Here is a 20,638-nt window from a genome sequence, read left to right as displayed (position 1 = left end):
TTAAACAGAAAGAAAAAATTCAACTCAGAAAAAGAACAAAATATAGCCATACTGAAAACATCAGGGAGGTGGTCATGAACAAGATATTGCTAACTGTACTTTAATACTTACTTTGTCTCCTTTGTCATCAGGTTCTTCTTCCGTTAAAAATTCTCGTTTTGGGTAAGGGATTTGACAACCAGCAAAAACACTGATCCCAAGAAAAAGAAAAAAAAGTGATCTTTAGAACACTAATGAATATTTTAAATGCTTTTTTTTAGGTGGTCTTAATTTTAATTTTCTAATATAGGTGTCATTTTCTATAATTTTTAAAGATAAGCACCTTTTATACAACTGTGATGGAATGAATCTTTTAACAAATGAGATTTCAGCAGATTCTTGGAAGGCCTTTTATTGTATAGCAATAATCATCTAATATGACTCAACTCTCTTCTTTTATAATAATATTACTCTTTTATAAACCAAGATAAAGCTTTTGGCTAGAATGTGTCACTGTTTAAAGCCAACTTTTATTTTACTAGTGTTCCCTTCTACATTTAAAGTAAAAAGCTGGGGTTAGGGATTTAGCTCAGCAGCATAAGCGCCTGCCTTGCAAGCAGGCAGTCTAGAGTTCGATCCCTGGTACCGATAAAAAGGAAAAAGACAAAAAAAAAAAAAAAAAAAAAAAAAAAGTAAAAAGCTGTAATAGAAACACAAATTTATTTGGGAATGGGATTGCAATTTTGGAATATAAAACTGTAACTGTAGGCAATAGGTAATCCCAGTGAATCTGAAAGAGATACAGCATGAATAATCAACTTGTCACTCAATAACTGGTTTACTGCTGAAACAAATGTGATCATTTCATAAAGTGAAAAATGAACAGGAATGCCTCTTATCTGTCAAGCCTCTTATGACAACTTCAATCAGCAGAGCTCAATTTTTGCTCATCATAACCATTTCCCTGGGACCCAATCTAACAGCAGTAGCAATTTAAGAGTTGACAACTAAAAGAACACTCACAAAATCGCACTGTGTTGGTAAGTTAATATATTGACCACTTACTCTGATGTAGGAAGTGGGTCTTCTAAGAAATAGGGATCCTGCATAGCCTGTTCTGAGGTAATGCGCTTTATTGGGTCCATGGTAAGCAACTTTTGAAGCTGAAACCATAAATCATAAAAATGTCAATGCTTTGCCATTATCACCCGTTAGATGTGAAAGTGGTACATGTTCTGGGTGTGTAATACGTCATACTACAATACAGATAATATTAATTCCCCCAAGTTAACAACAATAACAAACCCTAAGTACTAGATTAGATGTAATAATTCACATTATAAATTTGACAATTATCTCACTTGATTCTGACTCTACACCAATTGTCCCCTCATCATCAAAACCACACAATTTAGAACAAAAATAAATTTCTTGTATTTTCCAATCTTTTCCTATGAAGATGAAATGATACACGAGCCACATATGGCTTCTTAGGTTTAGATTCAAATTCAGTAAAAGTGAATTAAATTTTAGGCAGATCAGGTATGTTCCAAGAGTTCAAGAGCCACACATAGTGAAGTGAAGAACATCACAAAACATTCTGCTGCACAGTGCTGCACTAGTCCAAATAATTCAGCAGTACACCACTAGTAGAGACTCTGAAAGTAGACTGCTTGGTTTGAATCTTAGGTTCAAATAATACTATTAGTGCAGTAATGTTGGGCTAGTTACTTAATTTCTATGTCACCCTATTTGTTTAATGGAGATTAAAAATACCATCTACTATATCACAGTTTTGTTTTCAAGATTAAATCAATCAGTGTATGGGAAGTAATGATAATGGTACCTGACACGAAGTACACACTCACTAAATGAGGAATAAAAAAATACAGAAAAATTTAATTTTCAAAAAAAAAAAAATTTACTGTAGTAAAAGGCATGCTGCCGTGAATGCCCCTCAGGACACTCCTCTCTGCTTTGAACACACTTCTCCCATCACTCTTGCCACTTTCTAAAGCAGCTGTGGAAGTAAGTCCTCCTCTGAGGGTTGTGACTGCCTCCCTATCCTGAACTGATTCCAAATGTTCACTGTGTACAGTTGTTTGACTTTGAGGAAGTCAGATGCTGCATAGCACCAGATCCAGTGCTACGATGGAGAGGACACGCATCTTGTTTTCACAGCCTGCTTTTCTGTTGCATGGCATTTGACATCAGTATTCGCTGTATTTTTGATAATGCCTCATAAATATTGGCATAAGAAGGGGACTTTCAGAACTGTTTTAGAAAGCTGCCAGAAGAGTGAGCAGTATTAGAACCAGGGGAGCATTCTGAAAGAATACCAAATATGTCTTTTACGAAAATGAATCTGGAAAAAAAAAAGGAAACGCTGCATATTTTGATCAATCCTTGTATAAGGGTTAGTTATTATTACTGCCACATAAAGAAATGCTACTCTGGTAACAGAGATTCAGTACCTTCTAGTTAAAACATAGCTACTTGAAGGCTCTATGAATTTAGAAAGCTTGGTTCTAATACATAAGATTACTAAATTATGGTCTGTTTTAATTTACAGTCTTTGACTTAATACAGTATTTTCAGACAGCAGACACTAAGCACTTTTAGTGTGCAGTACAATCACCTAGCATACAATAGAATCACCCACAGACTGCTGGTTCCTGGTTCCCAGAGTTTCTAATTGGTGAATCTGGGCGGAAGTCCAAAAACCTAGATTTCTAGCAAATTCCAAGGTGTCACCTTTGCTGCTGAACTGGGATCATAGCTTGAAAATCAATGCACTAACAGATACACTGAAATTTAATGGAAAATGACATAATTCACTCAACAACAGAAAGTAAGATATTTTAAACTGTTGATAAAATGCTAGGATGGTGAGATTCAAATTTAATTTAATGACCTGATATTTCAACTGAAGCCCATTTTTATTTTTGGGGTCAAAGATGAGAGCCTGAACATGGCAATGGCAAGTATTTTGAAAATGAAGTAAACTTAATGAGATTTTAATCAAGTTTTCAAATGGGACAACCCATGATTACCAATAATTAAGCCAGAACATCTCAGTAAATACAAGAAAATAAACTGTAAGAAAAGATTATGAGCCAGGTGCGGTGGCACATGCCTATGATCCCAGCACTTGGGAGCTTGAAGTAGGAAGATTTTTGCAAATTTGAGACCAGCCTGAGTGAGCTCAAGGCCAGCCTGAAGAGTATATTGAGACCTTGTCTCAAAAAAACAAAAACAGACCATTTCTGTAGTTGCAGTGATGCTGATAGAGTCACGCTACAGAGGAACTTGAGAACGGTAGAGTCATTCCCCTAAATCGTGACAGCAAACCTTTTAGAGACAGGTGTCCAAACAGTGACCCAAAGCCCACTTAATTATCACAAAATGCCAACACTGCAAATTAAACCTGAAACAGGTATTAGTTAAGAAAAAAACCAACTCATACATGAACATTCTTCTTAAAATAAAAACAGGGGTGCCATGGGTTTGCCACCACTACCCTAAAAAATGACTTTTAGGCAACCATCATTATCATTATTTTGTTAGAGTAAGGCCATAATTTTGAGTGATTAATTTCCCAATTTGGGTCCTGTTGCAAGCACATTAGAATAAATCATTATATGAATTATACATTATGTGGTAATATAACATGTTAAACACTGCTTTTTAAATGCTCATAGATAATGATATACACAATATAAAAATGATATGGCATATTAGCAAGTGGAAAATTTAGTAGCAGAAGCAATAGACAGAGGAAGAAAAATAGCAGAAACAGAAGCAGAAATGTTTGAAAAGTGATTTGGTTACTATAAAGAAAAGTTTAAACGGTTCAAGGTAAAAGAATTTCCATTTAAGAATAGCTGGGAATAGGAACTGAAAGAATTTTAAGCCAAACAAAATACAATTTGCTTCACAAATTCTTTTATATCATAAACCCTTTCTTGAAAATATAAAACTAAAAAAACATTTTTAATTACAGTAGAATAGTAGTGGAAATTTCATGGCAAACAAATTTAAGTTGGCAGTAACTAAACATAATCTTATTATAAATTACCTTGCTAGTGCCTGGATTCATTTAAATTCTAGGACATTTCTCCATAACACATTGATAAATATTCCATCTTTCACACTCTTCCAAAAAAAGCAAAGAATATATATCATCAATGAAAGATACCTAATACTTAAATTTAAAAGAGATAATTTGGGAGGCAAAAAAATTTTAATCAGTTTTTCAAGACTTGCAATATAAAATACATAAATTATTTGAGTGGTAGAATTGTTTTCTCCTAATACATTTCTGAAATTCTTGAAATTAAAAAACCTGACAAAAAACAATACATGTAATTTTAAAAATGTTTTTCACAGGTTTGGAAAAACAAATATTTGGATGGCCATAGTGGTATGCACCAACAGATCTCTGCATTTACTACTGAAGTGCTTGACAAGTGCTAAGTAACCATAAAGAATGACTCAACAAAGCTTTCGTTTGGGCTAGTCAATGGGAAGGGGGGGGATACATTTCATTAGTAATTTTATCAAAGCTTACCAAATGGAATGCTTTACTATCTGGTTTAACTTTATGTTTTTCCATATACTTGATAAGGCTGCAGTTGGTATACCTGAAAAAGAAACACTATGAAATATCTATGTAAGATTACAGATTAATTTAACATTGGGTACTATCCTTCTAAATAGAATTATTTTGATAACTGACATCTATATCTATATATCTATATATAAAATGATGTGGTAAGAATTTAAAAAGTAGCGTTAAATCAATTTTATATTTCATTCACTATTTACAGTACTCATATGTAACTGGATACCGATGATTAAATGCAATACAATTTAATGATTAACATACACTGTGATAACAATACTCCCATGAGCATTATCTTTTCATTTTTTCCCTGTCTTATTTAGCGCCTCGCTATGCAGTTCAGGCTGGCTTTGAGCTCACTTTGTAGTCCAGGTTTGGCCTGAATTTACAACGATCCTTGATCCTCCTGCCTTGGCCTGCTGAGTACTAGGATTATAGACGTGCACCACCACATCTGGCAATGAATTAATTATGTTAACAATTATTTTAAAATAATTAGGCCAAAAGTCTAACCCAGTCTTCATCAAATTTAAAATACATTTTTATAGGTTTATAAATTGGACTATATTAACCACTAGCCTTACATAATAAATATTCATATTTCTCATTTTAAAAATTGGATAAATGATTACATAACCTATTTAGTAGGCAAGTATCTATTACCAAGGTTTGTTTAGTTTTATTTCTCCAAGGTGTAGTACTTCTCACTAATATGTAGCTTCCAGAAAGTTGTAAATATGAAAATAAATGAATTGATTTTTTCTCATATTTAAATCAGCTATTTATGTTAGTCACTTCTATATCATCACTATAGCATCATAAGAAATGAAGACTTACATCATAAGACATTAAGACTAAATATGTAAAACTACTGAGTAATCTTATGGTTAATACTCCATTATTTTGAACATTCAATTTCATACTGTGTATTCTGAAAAGTTAAAATCAGCAAAGGGTCCATTTTCTTTCCAACTTACGTATTTCTTCTGAAATCTTTCATTAATGTTGAATGTTCGGGCATCTTTTTTATATCTTCCCAATCTTTATCTGTGAAATACATCGATAAATCTTTATGTTGCCTAAATTCCTATTCTCAAAAATTTAAATAATTACTACTTACATTTCATTAGGTTTTCTGATTTTTAAACCTTTATAAAAGTCCAGACTTCAAAAAACTGCTCTGCTACAGCAAACATCTCAAACTATAAATGTAATTCGTGATCTCTTTGTAGCTTTACATATCTCTATTTATCTTTTCCATCATAAACCTCTTGTTTTCTCTGTGGCTTCCTATAAGTTGTTTTAATTTTATCACTAGAAGGGGTAAGTTACGAATAACTATTATTATTCCTATTAGTAAAATCACTTCTTTTCCTTTTTCCATCAAATTTCTTTGTTAAATCAGTAATTAGTATTCTCAATGAGAAATTCAAGATCTTTCCCCTCACTGGCTTTAAGATAACACTTCTCTTTATGATATGGCCACTCTTTCACTTTATTAAATATTTTCTTGACACTAGTGATCAAGGTAAGCAGTAATAATTGTAGTAGATCAGAGTGGGATATAATCCATATATTAGTAAGTCAGCTGTTACGTTAACTAGTCCTGCTCAGTCTCAATTTTACTGGCACCGGACTTGCTAACTTTCTTCCATCATCATCAGGGGGCTGTTACTGACAGTCTATTGGTGCCCAGCCCTGTACCAGGCAGTTTAACAACACCTTTAGCTTTAAGTGCCTAAAGAGGTTTGCTAGTTTTTGAACTTGTTAAAAATCTGTTACTTAGCATCTATAGACGTCACATGACTTTAACTCCTAAATAGAATTTTTGCCTTAACAATTTCCCTGTTCCAGTATTTCTTCATTTTGCCAGTTTCTCAAGGCAGAAATCCTGAGATAATCTTTTAATCTTCTCTCAATTAAACACTGCCTCCTAAAAATTGTGTCCTTCATTCTTCACCTTATTGACATTTTACAGCTGTAGTAGCGCTATAGCAAGCAGCTGGTTTCCTGATTTTACTTACTTCTTTAACTAATTTTACATACTACTGCCATACTAATCATTGCTGAACAGAACATAAATCACATCTCTAGTACTCAAGAATTTAAGGATTCTCACTCTGCAATGTATCAGATATAAATTCTGCTGGCTTGCTTTTCCCAAGGCGCCTTATAAACTGAGGTCACCTTAACTCCTGAACAACTCCCTCAACCATATCCCTCCCTCTCCCTGTGGGCCTCAGAAAGAGTGGATAAATTCAGAAACAATAAGACAACACAAGACCACTCTCAATCTACTCAACTAATTATCTATTTTTAAAAACATTTTACTTGCAGCAGTATAATGTAAACTCCAATATTATCAATATTGTATCAATAGTTTTTACCCAAGACAGTATCTGACATGGGAGGCACTCAATAAATATTTGGCAATAAATGAAAATCCAGTCACAACAAAATGGTCTTCCAAAAACTATAAATCAATTTTGGAGAAAGGTAGTATTTATGTGGGTATTCTGCACTTACTGATAATTAATATCCTTACAAAGAAATATGGAATTAAAATTCTCAGACATTCATATGAGTGTTGAGTTATAGTGATCTGAGAAATATTCCTAGTAAGATATAACTTCTATTAAGCACCTGACTAGCCAGAATTATTTAGGTGTTTTACATAAGTTTTTATTATTCTGGACTTCTACCCAGTCCTGGGAAACTGATGAACTGGCAAGCTGTGGTTATTATCTAGAAACTGGGATACAGATGGATGTGATGATGTCAGAGATAGGGCATCTATACATTTTCTCCCTGTTGCAAAGCAATGGCTAACTCATCATGGAGCATTTTGACTTTTACCCATAGTCTTGATGTCCTAAGAGAATAATGAAAACAACAGACTTATTGACAAGGATTAGAAAACAAAAATACGATTGGTCAACATAATGTGATTTGGTACAGCACCCTGTATTTGAATAATATTCAAAGTTGGTATTCAAATGCCAAGTAGTAATAGTATTAAATAAGCTGCCAGAATTAAAACTCCACTACTGATTTTTATAGCTCCTACTTGGTAAGAACTAAAGGCATCTTTTCAACACAGATATTATAAAATTTGTATTGTTTCAAATATCAAACAAATAAAACAAAAAAGCAAACAGAATAAACCAAAATTCTCAACTTCAGGAAACCCAGAAATATTTTCATGCTAACATGTGAATTCCACAAATTTTGCTGACTACTGCTATGAATTTATGATAAATGTCAAGTCACAAAAATGAAGAAATCAAATAAAAGTAGCTTTCATCAGCCAAAAATATATACCTTTCCAATAAAGTTCAAACAACAGTGATTTAAAAATGAAAACAAAATCATAATGTGTACCTGCAGGAAATCCCATTACATTGAATATTCTGTCCAGCTGGTCATGGTGATAAGGATTACTAGTTTTGATGTCCTCTTGTCGACAGTGAAATATTGGTTCTGACGTTAGTAGTTCTGCAAATATACACCCTATAGCCCAAATATCTTTAAAATAAAAAGAAAAAAAAGAAAGAAAAAAGGAAAAAAGAAAAAGAAAGGAGGAAAATAAAGTGGTTCTTTCCAAAAGAAAATGCATTTCTACTTTGATGGGGAGTGTTTTTCTCTTTTTTTTCCCTAGTAAGTCATATTAATTCCTAAGCAATTACAATTACTATATCACAACATTATAAATATATGTATTTCCACCCTACCCACCCAAATTTTTCATTCTTTATTAACCTCTATTCCACCCAGTGGATTTATTCTAAGCCTAATAAAACTTACTAACTTGGTTTCTGGTGGTTTTAATACTTTAAACATTAACTTTATCTATGAAATTCATATAAAGCTGCTTATGGAGCATGGAAATCACAAACTAAACAAAAAAGTAAACAGAAAACACAAACAACCTTTGAAATTGGGCTCTTGTCAAAAACAATCAGCACCAATTTTTATGGTACCTTTGTCTTATTTGCAAATTCTAACAACCACTTAGCAAGGTGCCATTTTTATGAGTAAAATACAATGGATGACCTCAAATGCTCAGATAAAACAGTATTTCTACTTTGGCAGTTTTTCTTTCAATGTGTTTCTTTATGGTATAGCAGTGTCCACTTTTGTAAACCTGAGTATTTAGTAAGTAGAATGAGAAAATATAAACATATTAAACATATAAAGCCTATCTACTACCTTTAAAGTGGCTATGAAGGCTATAAATTAGTAATATTATTTACAATAGTTGGCAAATATATTTTTCTGTCTGCAACAAAGTCAATTCCCTTCACTGGCAAGATATCAGTTAACTTTTATTAAATTTGTGTTTAATATAAAATAACACAGGGATGACGATCTACATGTCAATTTAGAATCTGAAGCTAAAACCATTAGATTCTACTCTTAATGAAATCAAATTGAAAATGTTATTTTTCCCTGCACTGAATACAATGTTGTGCGCATAGTAGATAGTCAATAAGTGGTTTCTAACTAACTTAAATAGTATCTATGGCAAATAATTAATAACCATAGTATCAAGCAATCAAAGAAACAAAAATATCTTGTTGAAGCTCATTGATCTGGTGTATTAGTAACTATCATGTGAAGGATGAGAAAAAAACTCAAGAGAACTTCTAAACTTCAAAATTGAAACACAGTCATTTAATGTAATGTAAAATCATATTTACATTTCAGAATAGCAAGTTAATAATCTATACATAGAAGAGTCACTGTCTGACCAGAAGTGATTTTAAAAAGGATGCCATTTTTGCAAATGGCTATCCCATATAAATCTGATCTCTCATAATCTTAATGCCAGAGAAGCAAGCTAACTGAAGCAAGATCACAAAAAGGAATGACAGATCATTTTGTATGTTTAAAACTCTACTCATGGAACAAAGAAGACATAGTAAAAGTCTGTTCACCTATTAAAAATTTCAAAGAATAAAATTAAATATGTAAAGAAAGATGAGAGAAAAATTGTTTAGCTATCATAAAAACAATACTGGTTTTAAAATAAAAAGTCTGGTAAGTAGGAAAAAGTAGTTTATGAATCCTGGTTAATCTTGCCCCCAAAACCTCTTTGTTTATATCTCCTACTATCTCTCACCTGTATTAGTTTCACTGCCCTTTTCTTCAAAATCCTTATCTTGACATTAGTCATGAACTGCCAATTAGCTGATTAGACTGTTATTTCAGAGAAATTTCTAAGTCTCTGCAAGTTTCTCCTTACTAAATTGTATGTATTTTTCGTATTGTTTTTCCCGCTCACTTCACTGCTTAACTCCTTCCAGGAAGGCTTTCCAAATTAAGAACATGAGAAGTCATCCACATCTCAAGGTGTGTAATGTTCTTATATAGCTACTGAACTAATCTGGCCAAGTAGTTAGTAACTGGCACATGCTATGTTGGAAGGGAAAATGTTGGAAATAATATTTTAATCCATAGGTGTTTATAGCAAAGTTTTATCTTGATAAAAACCAAATTTTCATCTCCTTATCTTACTAGATATTTCAGGTAGCAGAAAGCTACCTGATAGTTCAGCTATTTGAGGATGAACTTAAAATTTAATGTTGTTTTGGTGATAATTAATTAGAGTTTTGGCTCTACCTCTCTCTCTTACAACCCTCTCCTGACTCAAACGAATAATTATTAAAACAAATTTGTCCCCAGGATTATGTTTATTAGCCTATACTCTCTTTCCTCTCTCTCTCTGGTTTAATGATTCAGCTTGCAGTATGTAAGACTGAGTGAATGATCATACCCTAAATTTGCTTGTAGCAGAGGGCAGGAGCATATTAATTTGATGGGTCCTGACCAGGTCTTTTCGCCATGTTTTTGCTCCCTTAGTAGCCCTCAGTTTAACACATCCACTGAATTCCAACAGATGCAACCCTTCTAAAGGTGGGGTTTAAAATGACCACATGAATGCATTCACCAAATTATATGCCCTTTCAACTACAAGGCTTCTTCACACCACTGCTACCAGACAGGGAAGTCAACATGCTAATAAAGTTCCTGATGGGAAGCTTTAAGAACAGTGTAAGAAATCTCCTGTGCACTGCACTGAACAAACATTTAGGCTATCCTTACAGTTAACAGGAAGAATGGGAGCAAGGGATAGAGGCTGAAATATAGGAAAGATCCATTTTATACTACCTTACTTTTATGTTTTAAAGCGTATTTTAAAAAGTGGCATATGTATGATTTCTCTCAAACAAAAAACAGCTATATAACTACATCATAATTTTTGTTTAGTTTCATTTTTTTGAGATCAGGGTCTTGCTATGCATTTAGCCCAAATGGGCCTCAAATTCACACTCCTGCCTCAACCTTCTGAGTGCCAGGATTACTTACAAGTGTGCACCACCATGCCTGGTTCTGCATTAGGAGTCAATGTTTTGACAGGTAAAAGTGTTCTCCAAGATGGTTCCCTAGCCAAATCAGATACATGGGGACAGGGATGAAGATCACCATTGCTGAAGAAATGACACTGATGTTGGTTTTAATCATTTGCAGCTTTGTGAGTGCCCTATTACCCAGAAAGCAGTTATTTTTATCTAAAGCCAAGTTGAAACAGATCTAAGAGGTGACTCAAGGTAAATTCTCACTTTCAGAAAGTGAAGCTACAGGACTAAATACTCCATTTAAACCCAGTCCCTACTATGACAGAGCTAAACTTAAAAGGCAGGTGATCTTTGCTACTTCTACTGTTCAAAGAGGGCAAAGTCATTTTACACATCTATTCACATTAACCTTCTCAGGCAGACAATAAACTTCTTAAGGGTAAAGTTCACAATTTGCAATCATATTGGTTTCTCTTGAATTTTAAAAAGTTTCCATAGTAGTTCTCTAAATTTTGATATTGGTGATGATCAAGCGGGAGATAAACATGAAAACAGGTCTTCTTCCTAGTTACACAGCTATGGAAACAAGGGAATTTATCTTCCCAATCACTGGTGGTTTAGTTTTATGCGCACAGTTTGCACTAAAACCTCTGGACTAAAGATTGTTCTTAATAAAATTATATGACTTTTCATAACGTTTCCAATAAAAATAAATTTCCTGGGAAAAACAAGATAATGAGCGAGAGCCACAAGTTTCCATAGTATTATATTTTTTACTCAATTCAAAATCTCAAGAGTTCAGTCAAGTAAAGCACAGATCAGTGTTTATTTCTTTATTTGTATAGTCTGTTAATATGTCTTATGAAATGTAACAATACCTCAGAATATTCATTTCCTAGGTGGAACAAATTTCTCTGGGAAATAACATGTATTAAACAATAGGACTAGCCTAAATAATTTGTATTTTTCTTTCTAGCTTGTTTTTAAAAAGATAGATATATTTTGCAATAATTTTGGATTTATAGAAGAGTTTCGAAGACAGTGCAGAGAATACCAACTGACTTACTCATGTATTTATTTTTCTATAAAATAAAATGTGATCTCAAAGCATGCACGAAGAAAACTGAACATAAAATTTTTCAAAGACATGTTGGAGTCTAGATTAATAAAAGAGAGTGATCACAAGCATTTATCCTTCCATCTTCAAAAAGCTACATTAAATGGCAGTAGAATCCTAACAGTGCAAGTCCCAGTAACAAAATGGATAGGAAGAGACTGTCAGGGACACAAATCACTCACTTCTTCAAAAGAGCAATGAGTTCTCACTGCACATCTGGAATGCACTGGCTTCCCATTTGAATAGGAAGATGAGATCTGTTTAGGGGGGTTCTGGGAATGTCCAGGGCAATGTAGGCAGTAAGGCAGAAGTATGATAGAGGGAAGCTTACTTTACACTGTGACTGAGGAAATTCTCTGTGAAAAGGTATTTTGATTAAAAGAAGAAACTGGTCATGTGAAAGAACTATTCTAAGCAGACACATAAAAACATCTGTAGAGGATTAAAAGCAATGAAACAGTTCAGAGAAGGCCTCAGTCCACAGTACTGCTGTTCAGTGGAAAGTATATTTGCCCTATTCAGCTCTGCTGAAGGTTTTATGCTAGAAAATACCAGTTATAAACTCAATCTTTTAATCAATAGATACTCCTCCCAACTCACTACAACTCCCCTGGGTTGACACTGAGTTTAGGTCAAAAATTGAGGGAATCCTTCCTTGAAGACGCTGAATGGCCTCAGATAACAGATTGTGCATTCTTGCATTTAGGGTTTCTCCAGCAAATTGTGGTCTGCGACTACACAGTATAGTCATCAATCTATCAGTCCCATAAAGTATACAAAAGTCCAAGTGGCTTTTCTGTAAAATGATTCATAAAGGGACAAGTTGAAGGTCACCAAACAGTCAAAGAATACTTGTCACACAGAAGGTGAGATCAAGACATACGAGTGAAAAAAGAATACCTACAAAGAAAAAAGATAATATTCTGGGTACATATAAATTGCAAACAAAGAAAGACTGTCCTCATAGATATTTGAGAAGTTCTTTTCCTAAAAACAATACAAGATATGATGAAAAAGCAAAAATCAGAAAAAAAAGAATTCCTAGAAAAGAAAACTATAAGTGAAAAAGCAGCATAAAGGATCAACTTGAGAAGTTCAACATTTGACCACACTGAGTCATAAAGAATAGAAAACACTTGAGAAGTAAATAAAAAGATTACACAAGAAAATCTTCCCAACACGCAGGACATGAACTTCAGCCTATGCCCAGCAAATCATGGTGAAATGTGAAAATAAGAAGGCCTCAGTGCACATTACTGCTGTTCAGTTGCACATAAGAAGTCCTCTGTTTCAGCAAGGGATTCTACCCCCAGGTACCTAGCAGTGACTGAAAACAAGATTGACATGAGACTTCATTAGCTACACTAATGCTGGAAAACAAGGTATCAAGGTTCAAAGGGAACATGATTTAGTACCTACAATTAAAAACCTTGCCTATCAAGTGTGATATTCTTTAGTTAGAAAATTTATGATACCTTGCCAAAGAAAATTACAAAAGAATATACTGTAGAAAAATAAGAGATAAAGTCATAGGATCCAGAAAGAGATTCAACCAGAGGACTAAAAACAGAAAAAGTTTCAATGTGATGGTATAGAAGACCTGGAGAGCAATTAAGTAAGAATAGAAGAACCCAAAATGGAGTTAGTCGTAAAAGAAACACAGATTTCGTGACATCTTGGAGAATACAGAATAAGTTAAAGAAGTCATAAGCATGGGCAAAGCACGTAAGAAAAACTATTACAGAGAATTTTTAGTCAAATAAAATGAAGCAGCATGAAGATGTCAGTAACGGATAAGCAGAAGAAAAAATGCTGAAGCAGCTGAGTATTACATTCATCAAATATATAACTTATGTATAAACAGCTGGGAACTATGGTTAGCAAACAAAATTATAAATAGTGACACAGTGATGATGACATGACTAGCACTGTTTACAAATTGAGACATAGGTAAGAGAAGAAATACATGAGTACTCATTTCCTAATTCTTCCCAAAAGGGCAGTAAATCAATACCATCAATAATGGAGAAGGGGATTAAAATGCACTAAGAAGTTAGCATTTCTTTGGGTCAAAGAAACATTTATCTGAAGTTCAAGCACTTTTAAAGTTTACTATCCTATTTCTCTTTGTAAGTAAAATTAAATGTAATCTTTTACTTAAAACAGAATAGAGTCTGAGCCCATTTCATTTATTTAAAAAATCTGTGAATATCTTTCTATGCAGTTGTGCTAATAGTAATGACAACAGTACTAGGTAGTGAAATTTTGAGTTTGTTTTTGCTCTTACTTTTATAATTTGTTATACTACCTGATTGTAAAAATACAAAACTAAGTATTTTTTTTACAGAAATTTTTAAAGTCATGGAATTTTAATTGGTTCTACTCACCAATAGCTTTGGTATAATGCCTTGCTCCAAGCAGTAGTTCTGGAGCTCGGTACCAGAATGTTACAACCACTGGATCCAAATCTGCTAAAGGCTTCAAAGGTGAATTAAATAACCGGGCAAAGCCCATATCAGCTGTAAAATAATAAAAAATAGGTAACATTAAGTAAACAGATTTTTGTAAGTCTGATTAGTCTAATTTTACTATCACTATTTAGTTAGGATATGAAAAATGTGCTAAAATCTGGGGGATGAAGAAAACTGTAAAACATCTTACCCTTTTTTAGAAGTCTAAATATGTAATACAAGTTTGAGATATTCATTCTTTTGGAACTACTGTCACCCAACTCTTTAACCGAGTTACACATAAGCTTTGCTGCCAGAGGTCACAAGTGACCCTACTCCTCTGAGCAAATTTCTTTTCATCTGTCACATCATCACTAGAGACAGAGTTGCTGGACTGCATTTCCATTCTTTGTACCTGTCTCGTGCACTGTTAGAGTAAAGCTTTCCATTATTTGCATCAATAAGCCTGTTCACTATTATAATCAGAAGCTGACCAAATCGCAATTTACCACTACTATTTCCCTCATTTGGGCTGAATTTCACTAACTTAATTTTAACACATTATTTCTTTAAGCCAGAAACTTTAAAGATCATCTAATTCAACCATATTCATTTTCAGATGAGGAAACTGAGATTTGAGAAGTCATAAACTCAAACTCAGAGCTAGCACTGAACACTGATACAGTTTGTGGCATTTCACAGAGTTTAAAATTTTACATAGCTACTTTATCCTGTTAAACCATAATCTTCTTAAAGACCAAACTCTGCTTTTTATTTCTCTGTTGCTAACAGTATTACATATAGGGTCATTACACATACTTTTGCTTAATATTTGTTGAATGACCACAATTCATACCACCTATTCAAATTTTCAAGATTCATCTACTATTGGGCATGTTTCATTTTATTCTCCTATATACATATTTTTAAGTAAAGTAAGCTTTCCTCTAATTAATTATGGAGGGAAAATACATTTTAAAAGTTGGTAAAGAATTAAAATGTGTCAGCTTATTAAATACTGATTTCCAGAAGAACTAATATTTCCTCTTAAGTAGGAAGGCTTTAATGTTGTCCAAACTGGCTAACACCATATGTTTTACACAGAACTGTAACTCCAAACTATCCTCAGGTTTTCCCAGACCATATAGTGAGGATCACATTTATATCTACTCTTTGTCTTTTCTATTTTGCATCCCTTGAAGTTGCATTTAAATTTGATGGCAGCAAACCAGTATAGGACAGGCACCTACAAACTTACGATACTTGATGATACCAGGGTGAGTACTAACTGTGCCTGGTTCTCAAATAAGGCCAGTGGGTTGGCGTACACCAAACTGTGTCACATAGTCTCATAGCTAAGAGCTGCAAAGTTGATATTATAAAAGAGTACTTCAAGAGTCTAACTGGAAGTGCAAAGTGAATCTGAGGGATTTAAAAGGAAGAATAGGGAAAAGGGTTAAAAACTCTCAAAGGCTTTCTTTGTTGGTAAAGTGGTAGAAGTCAGCTGATACTTCCAATGCGTATTAAACCTTGCAACCAGAAATTATTATTAACTTTATTATATGCTCTCACAATCCTGCAGTCTTCAAATTAATAAAATTTAATTAATTTCTTCTACACACACAAAACAAACTAAATGTAAGTGACAAACACAACTTATAACTGACAATGAGAAAAATAACCAGTTAAGATAAATAAATTTCATTTCAGCCTTGCAGGTTATAACAAGAACTGGGTAAATTTTTGCCTGGATATATAAGAAAACAGCTATCAAAAAACACATCAGGGAACATAATGCCCACCAACTTTTTTCCCATTAGGCAAAGGTCTACAGCTACTGACAGTCTAACAGAACTTAAGGTTCTGTACCTACCTGGCCCTATAGTTTGGAACTCTCAATCTAAATGAATTCAAAAGAAGTATATGTTCTCACCCAGTGAGGTTCAGGTGAACAAGACTGATGGCAGAATTATCACATACTGTATGCCCTTGTGAGTCAAGATGAGGCTGGCCTCTAACAGGGACAGAAGCCTCCATAGGCTGTGTTTAATGAAGGCAGAGGTTTCTAGGAAACTTGCACAGCTTGTTTTATAATTAGAACACTTTTGTCACTAGAGAATGTCTGACACCTTTCAAGAGTGTGAAACATTTTTCACTTTTAGGTATACTCTTTAGAAATGATCAGATCATATGGAACTATATGAATATATGCATATTGTTAACAGCAAAAATTAGACATATGTCTCCCTGCAAAAGTTTTAAAAGAGTGCTACACTGTGACTTATCAAAGATATAACATACCAATTTTTACTCTTCCTCGCTCAGGACCTTCACCCATAACTAAAATATTAGCAGGTTTCTGTGGAAACAAAATAGTGTTTTTTTTCAGTAGACAATAGTGGTTTCTTTTAAATCGAAAATATGCCAATATAACACAAATTCACCTTTTAAAAACCTAGCTTACTCAAAAATTAAAACCAAATACAGAAAGTCACCAAAGAACTGAACATCTATATGTAAAGCAGTATGCAAATTTCATGAAAGCGCAAGTCTGGTACTGGTTTTCTCCATGAAGAACCAAGGCGTTTCTTAAGCCTTTTCACTGACCTGCTTTCACTACTATGGAGCATCTGAAAGACTCTTAATATTGAGGTCCCTTCTCACTCTTTTTGGTTATTTAAAATGTTGTAACTTTAAGGGAAGATAAATCTCTAAAAAGAACACTTATATGAAATAGCAATTACAGGTAAGAAGTCACCTGGTATTTTTATGGAAAATACTAAGGTATGTATTTACACTTAAATACAGACAAATTTTATAGTCTTTTATAAGTAAGTTAGTAAAGTGATAGGAATTTTTCATGACAGGAACGCTTGTGAGGTTTTTATTCTTAAATAAAAAAGCAAGTGAGATTTTATCAAAGTAATATACTAAAATATACCAGAAAAACTGTCACCTACAACCTCTTACAATATTATCTCCAACTCTAGTGTATTAAGAGTTGCTGCTTCCTTGAGCAGAAGGAAGAGGAGAGAAGGGAAAGGGGGAAGACAGGGAAAGTCAGAGATCTTTGGTTTCCTCTCCAAATCCTCCTTACTCTGCTATCCTATGTACGTAATCGAATTTTAATTCTACCAATCTGCAAAATAAAGTGAAGCTAGATTAGACAGTCTCTTCAAATAGTGACGAAAACAACCTTAAAATCAAATTAAAGATTTGAATGAAAGCGTTTACAGTAGTAATCACCCACAGGCTTTGCTGGCACATTTAGGGATGCCTCCTATGCTAGCACTTGTAATTCATAACATATTATCCTACTAAACACCAAGAATTCAAGTTATTGTTTTATAACCAGCACAAAAATATTTTTCTGAAATGGTAATAACAAGATCTCAGAGGTTAAAAATTCCAACAATTTTCAAGTTAAAGAAAGTAGGCACCAAAGAGATTAAACAAATTGCCCTAAGTATACTCAGCAAGACTGGGGAACAACAGCAGCAGAACCCATGTCTCACAGCAGTCCAGAGATCCTGTCCTGATACATTACACTGAAAATAATTTTATGTAGCAACCTTTTGAATTAACTCATACTGCTACACAGTTTTATTTAAGGAAGAAATTCCAGAATCTCTATCATCACAACATACACACACATTCCTGATCCCTAGGACAACTGGCTAAGTACCGAAAGGTTAAGAACACTAACAATAGTCCCTGTGAATACTCAGGTTCTGCCCAGTACAGATAAAACTGCTTTTGTGTGCATGTTAATTAATACTGGGTTAGTCTCTGCAGCTTCCTAAGGCCCAGATCTTTTCAAAAGGAAGCCAGATTTCTGAGATAGTATTTTTGCTGAAGGAGCAACCAGGTGGAACCAGACTGAGAATGGCTGTGGTTCTCTTTGGGGGAGCTTTGGTCCTTATTTTGAGCATCGCTTCCTGGCTCTGGAGGTGAAGATGTTATGCTGTTGAATCTCCTGGAGAAGCTTGTCATGCTGGCTTCCTGGTATCAATTCAACTGCTCTCACTGTTGGAGAAGCTCAGGACCTCGTTGTCACTGGAGATGGCTGTGTTACTCTGTAGGGTGGGGCAGGGGGGAGGCTCTGGTCCTTATTTTGAGCATTGCTTTCTAGGTCCAGTATAGATCCCTCAGCCTGTTGCCACAGATTCTTCATTCGGTTGGCAGACTTTCTAGCATCCACCAATGACCTTTGGGCCTTCCCAGAGCAAATTCATGAAACTGATTTGCATGAGACATTGCGGGGGGCTCTAGGCCTCCCGTTGGACTCATCAGAGGCATTGTCATGGGCTCTCACTCTTTAGATGGACTCATGCAGAACACTGCCACAGGATGCAGGTGCTCAGATGGATTCTTTAGGTGTTTAGATTGTGGACAGATCTCCTGCATTTTTTTGTTTTTGAATATTTGGGTGACTATTATAAAATAATTTCTGTAATTTTATGTCCTGTATTAGATTGTTTTCCTTGCAAACCAAGACAATACTCTCCAAGAAAATTAATTTCTCATTAAAGGCTTCTTGCTTTTCTTTCTTATATTACAGCATAATTTGGTAGCACCAGGTTTTAGCTCTAGAGTTAAAAATTCCAAGTATTAAAAGGTAAAACAATTAGTCATAATCATAACTTCGGTAAATAATTTTTCTTTTATATGCTATCAAACATAATCACCTTGAAAGAATTCTGGTGTCACAGGCTGACAAGACATACATTCCATTAAACTGTACTTGTGTCATCACGGAGACCATCAAGTCCCGTATGACCTAAAAATACTATAATATCATGGCAGTATCTTCACATATAGGTACATTATGCACAGAAACAACTACAGAACATGCATTAGAAGCTGATATAAACCAGTAAGACACTGTCCAAAGATGAGGTTCACTTCTTGTTTTCTTTTTCTCTTTCTTTTGTGTGTGTGTGTGTGTGTGTGTGTGTGTGTGTGTGTGTGTTGGGAAGAGTCTAAGTCTGTAATGAAAGAATATGACTTGCTCCACAGTCTGATGCTTCTTTTTTTCCTGCTGCTGTGCTCCTAAAAAATTCACTGTTATTTCCTAGAGCAGATGTCTACATTGCAGATGTAACCACTCTTATAGGAGGTTACTGTTTTCCGGAGTATGCTATCCAAGGGAGAGTGTACTGGCACTCAGCAGGAATGGAAAATTGGTTTCATTTTAGGGAACAGCTCTGAAGGAACAGTAAGGGTTACTGAGAGCTCAATCTAGAGAAATCCTGGTCATTTATCACAGCTCTCTGACACTGACATGGCTGGGCTTGAGGAGGGTGACATGCCTACCAGGTTCACTAGATGAACTTTATTCTTAGGGATAAAACAGGATCTTCATGTTTACTAATGGTGCAGAATGGAGATTTTCTTCCTACACTTCTCTAATATGTATTTTTTTTAATCCACAAAAAGTAAAACAAAATTTCAAAACAAAATAATAGGAGATAACAATAGTTAATATATTGTATATTATTATCTTATAGTTACTCAGAATATAAGATATGCGGATAAAACATTAGCCAAATGGTATTAGAACACATCTTTCTTTTCAATCATCTAAGAGAAAGTAGTAATATAACTATCTTGTATATATTTTCCTTTCCTCTTCCTTTCCCTTTTCCCTACCCTAGAATAAAAACTTTTAATCAATAGAAAAAGTTGATTCTTCATGGATCTATCTATGACAAAAGACAATGAGCCACTAAAAAAAATCACTGTCAGGGCTTTTTTTTTGAGATTGTAAATAATACAACCTGATGGCAAACTATCTAGATACTCAATGTTGACTTTGTCTGGTTATGAATCTTTTTATATAGGTTGAGTATCCTTGTCTGAATGGCTTGGAACCAGAAGTGTTTCAGATTTTGGAATATAAGAATATAATGAGATTATTTTGGGAATGGGACTAAGCCTTAACATGAAATGTATGTAAGTTTCATATACACATAGCTTGAAGGTGACCCTATACAATATTTTTAAGAATCTCATGCACAAAATGAGAGTTTGTGGTATGGAATTTTTTAGTTATGGCACTATGATGGCACTGACAAGAGTTAATGAATTTTGGAGTGTTTTAGATTTT

At 34.1% G+C, this 20,638-nt stretch overlaps 1 protein-coding gene across 3 annotated transcripts in view; it reads right to left on the bottom strand.

Moving 5' to 3' along the window:
* Window positions 1-20,638, bottom strand: part of Cdk8 (cyclin dependent kinase 8) — a 130,463-nt gene that overhangs the window by 3,583 nt on the left and 106,242 nt on the right. For all 3 annotated transcript variants that reach the window (XM_063232541.1, XM_063232539.1, XM_063232540.1), the window contains exons 5-11: window positions 16,831-16,888; window positions 14,467-14,598; window positions 7,985-8,128; window positions 5,581-5,650; window positions 4,550-4,622; window positions 1,045-1,142; window positions 112-190 (exon numbers count right to left, since the gene is read on the bottom strand). In XM_063232541.1, the coding sequence (XP_063088611.1) occupies window positions 112-190; window positions 1,045-1,142; window positions 4,550-4,622; window positions 5,581-5,650; window positions 7,985-8,128; window positions 14,467-14,598; window positions 16,831-16,888 (654 nt within the window). The remainder of the gene's footprint in view (window positions 1-111; window positions 191-1,044; window positions 1,143-4,549; window positions 4,623-5,580; window positions 5,651-7,984; window positions 8,129-14,466; window positions 14,599-16,830; window positions 16,889-20,638) is intronic.

Source organism: Cavia porcellus, unplaced genomic scaffold (assembly GCF_034190915.1).
Source record: "Cavia porcellus strain 051 isolate PalLab524CR breed Dunkin Hartley unplaced genomic scaffold, mCavPor4.1 scaffold_21, whole genome shotgun sequence".
Lineage (NCBI taxonomy): Eukaryota > Metazoa > Chordata > Mammalia > Rodentia > Caviidae > Cavia > Cavia porcellus.
This window is presented reverse-complemented; position numbering and strand designations above follow the sequence as displayed.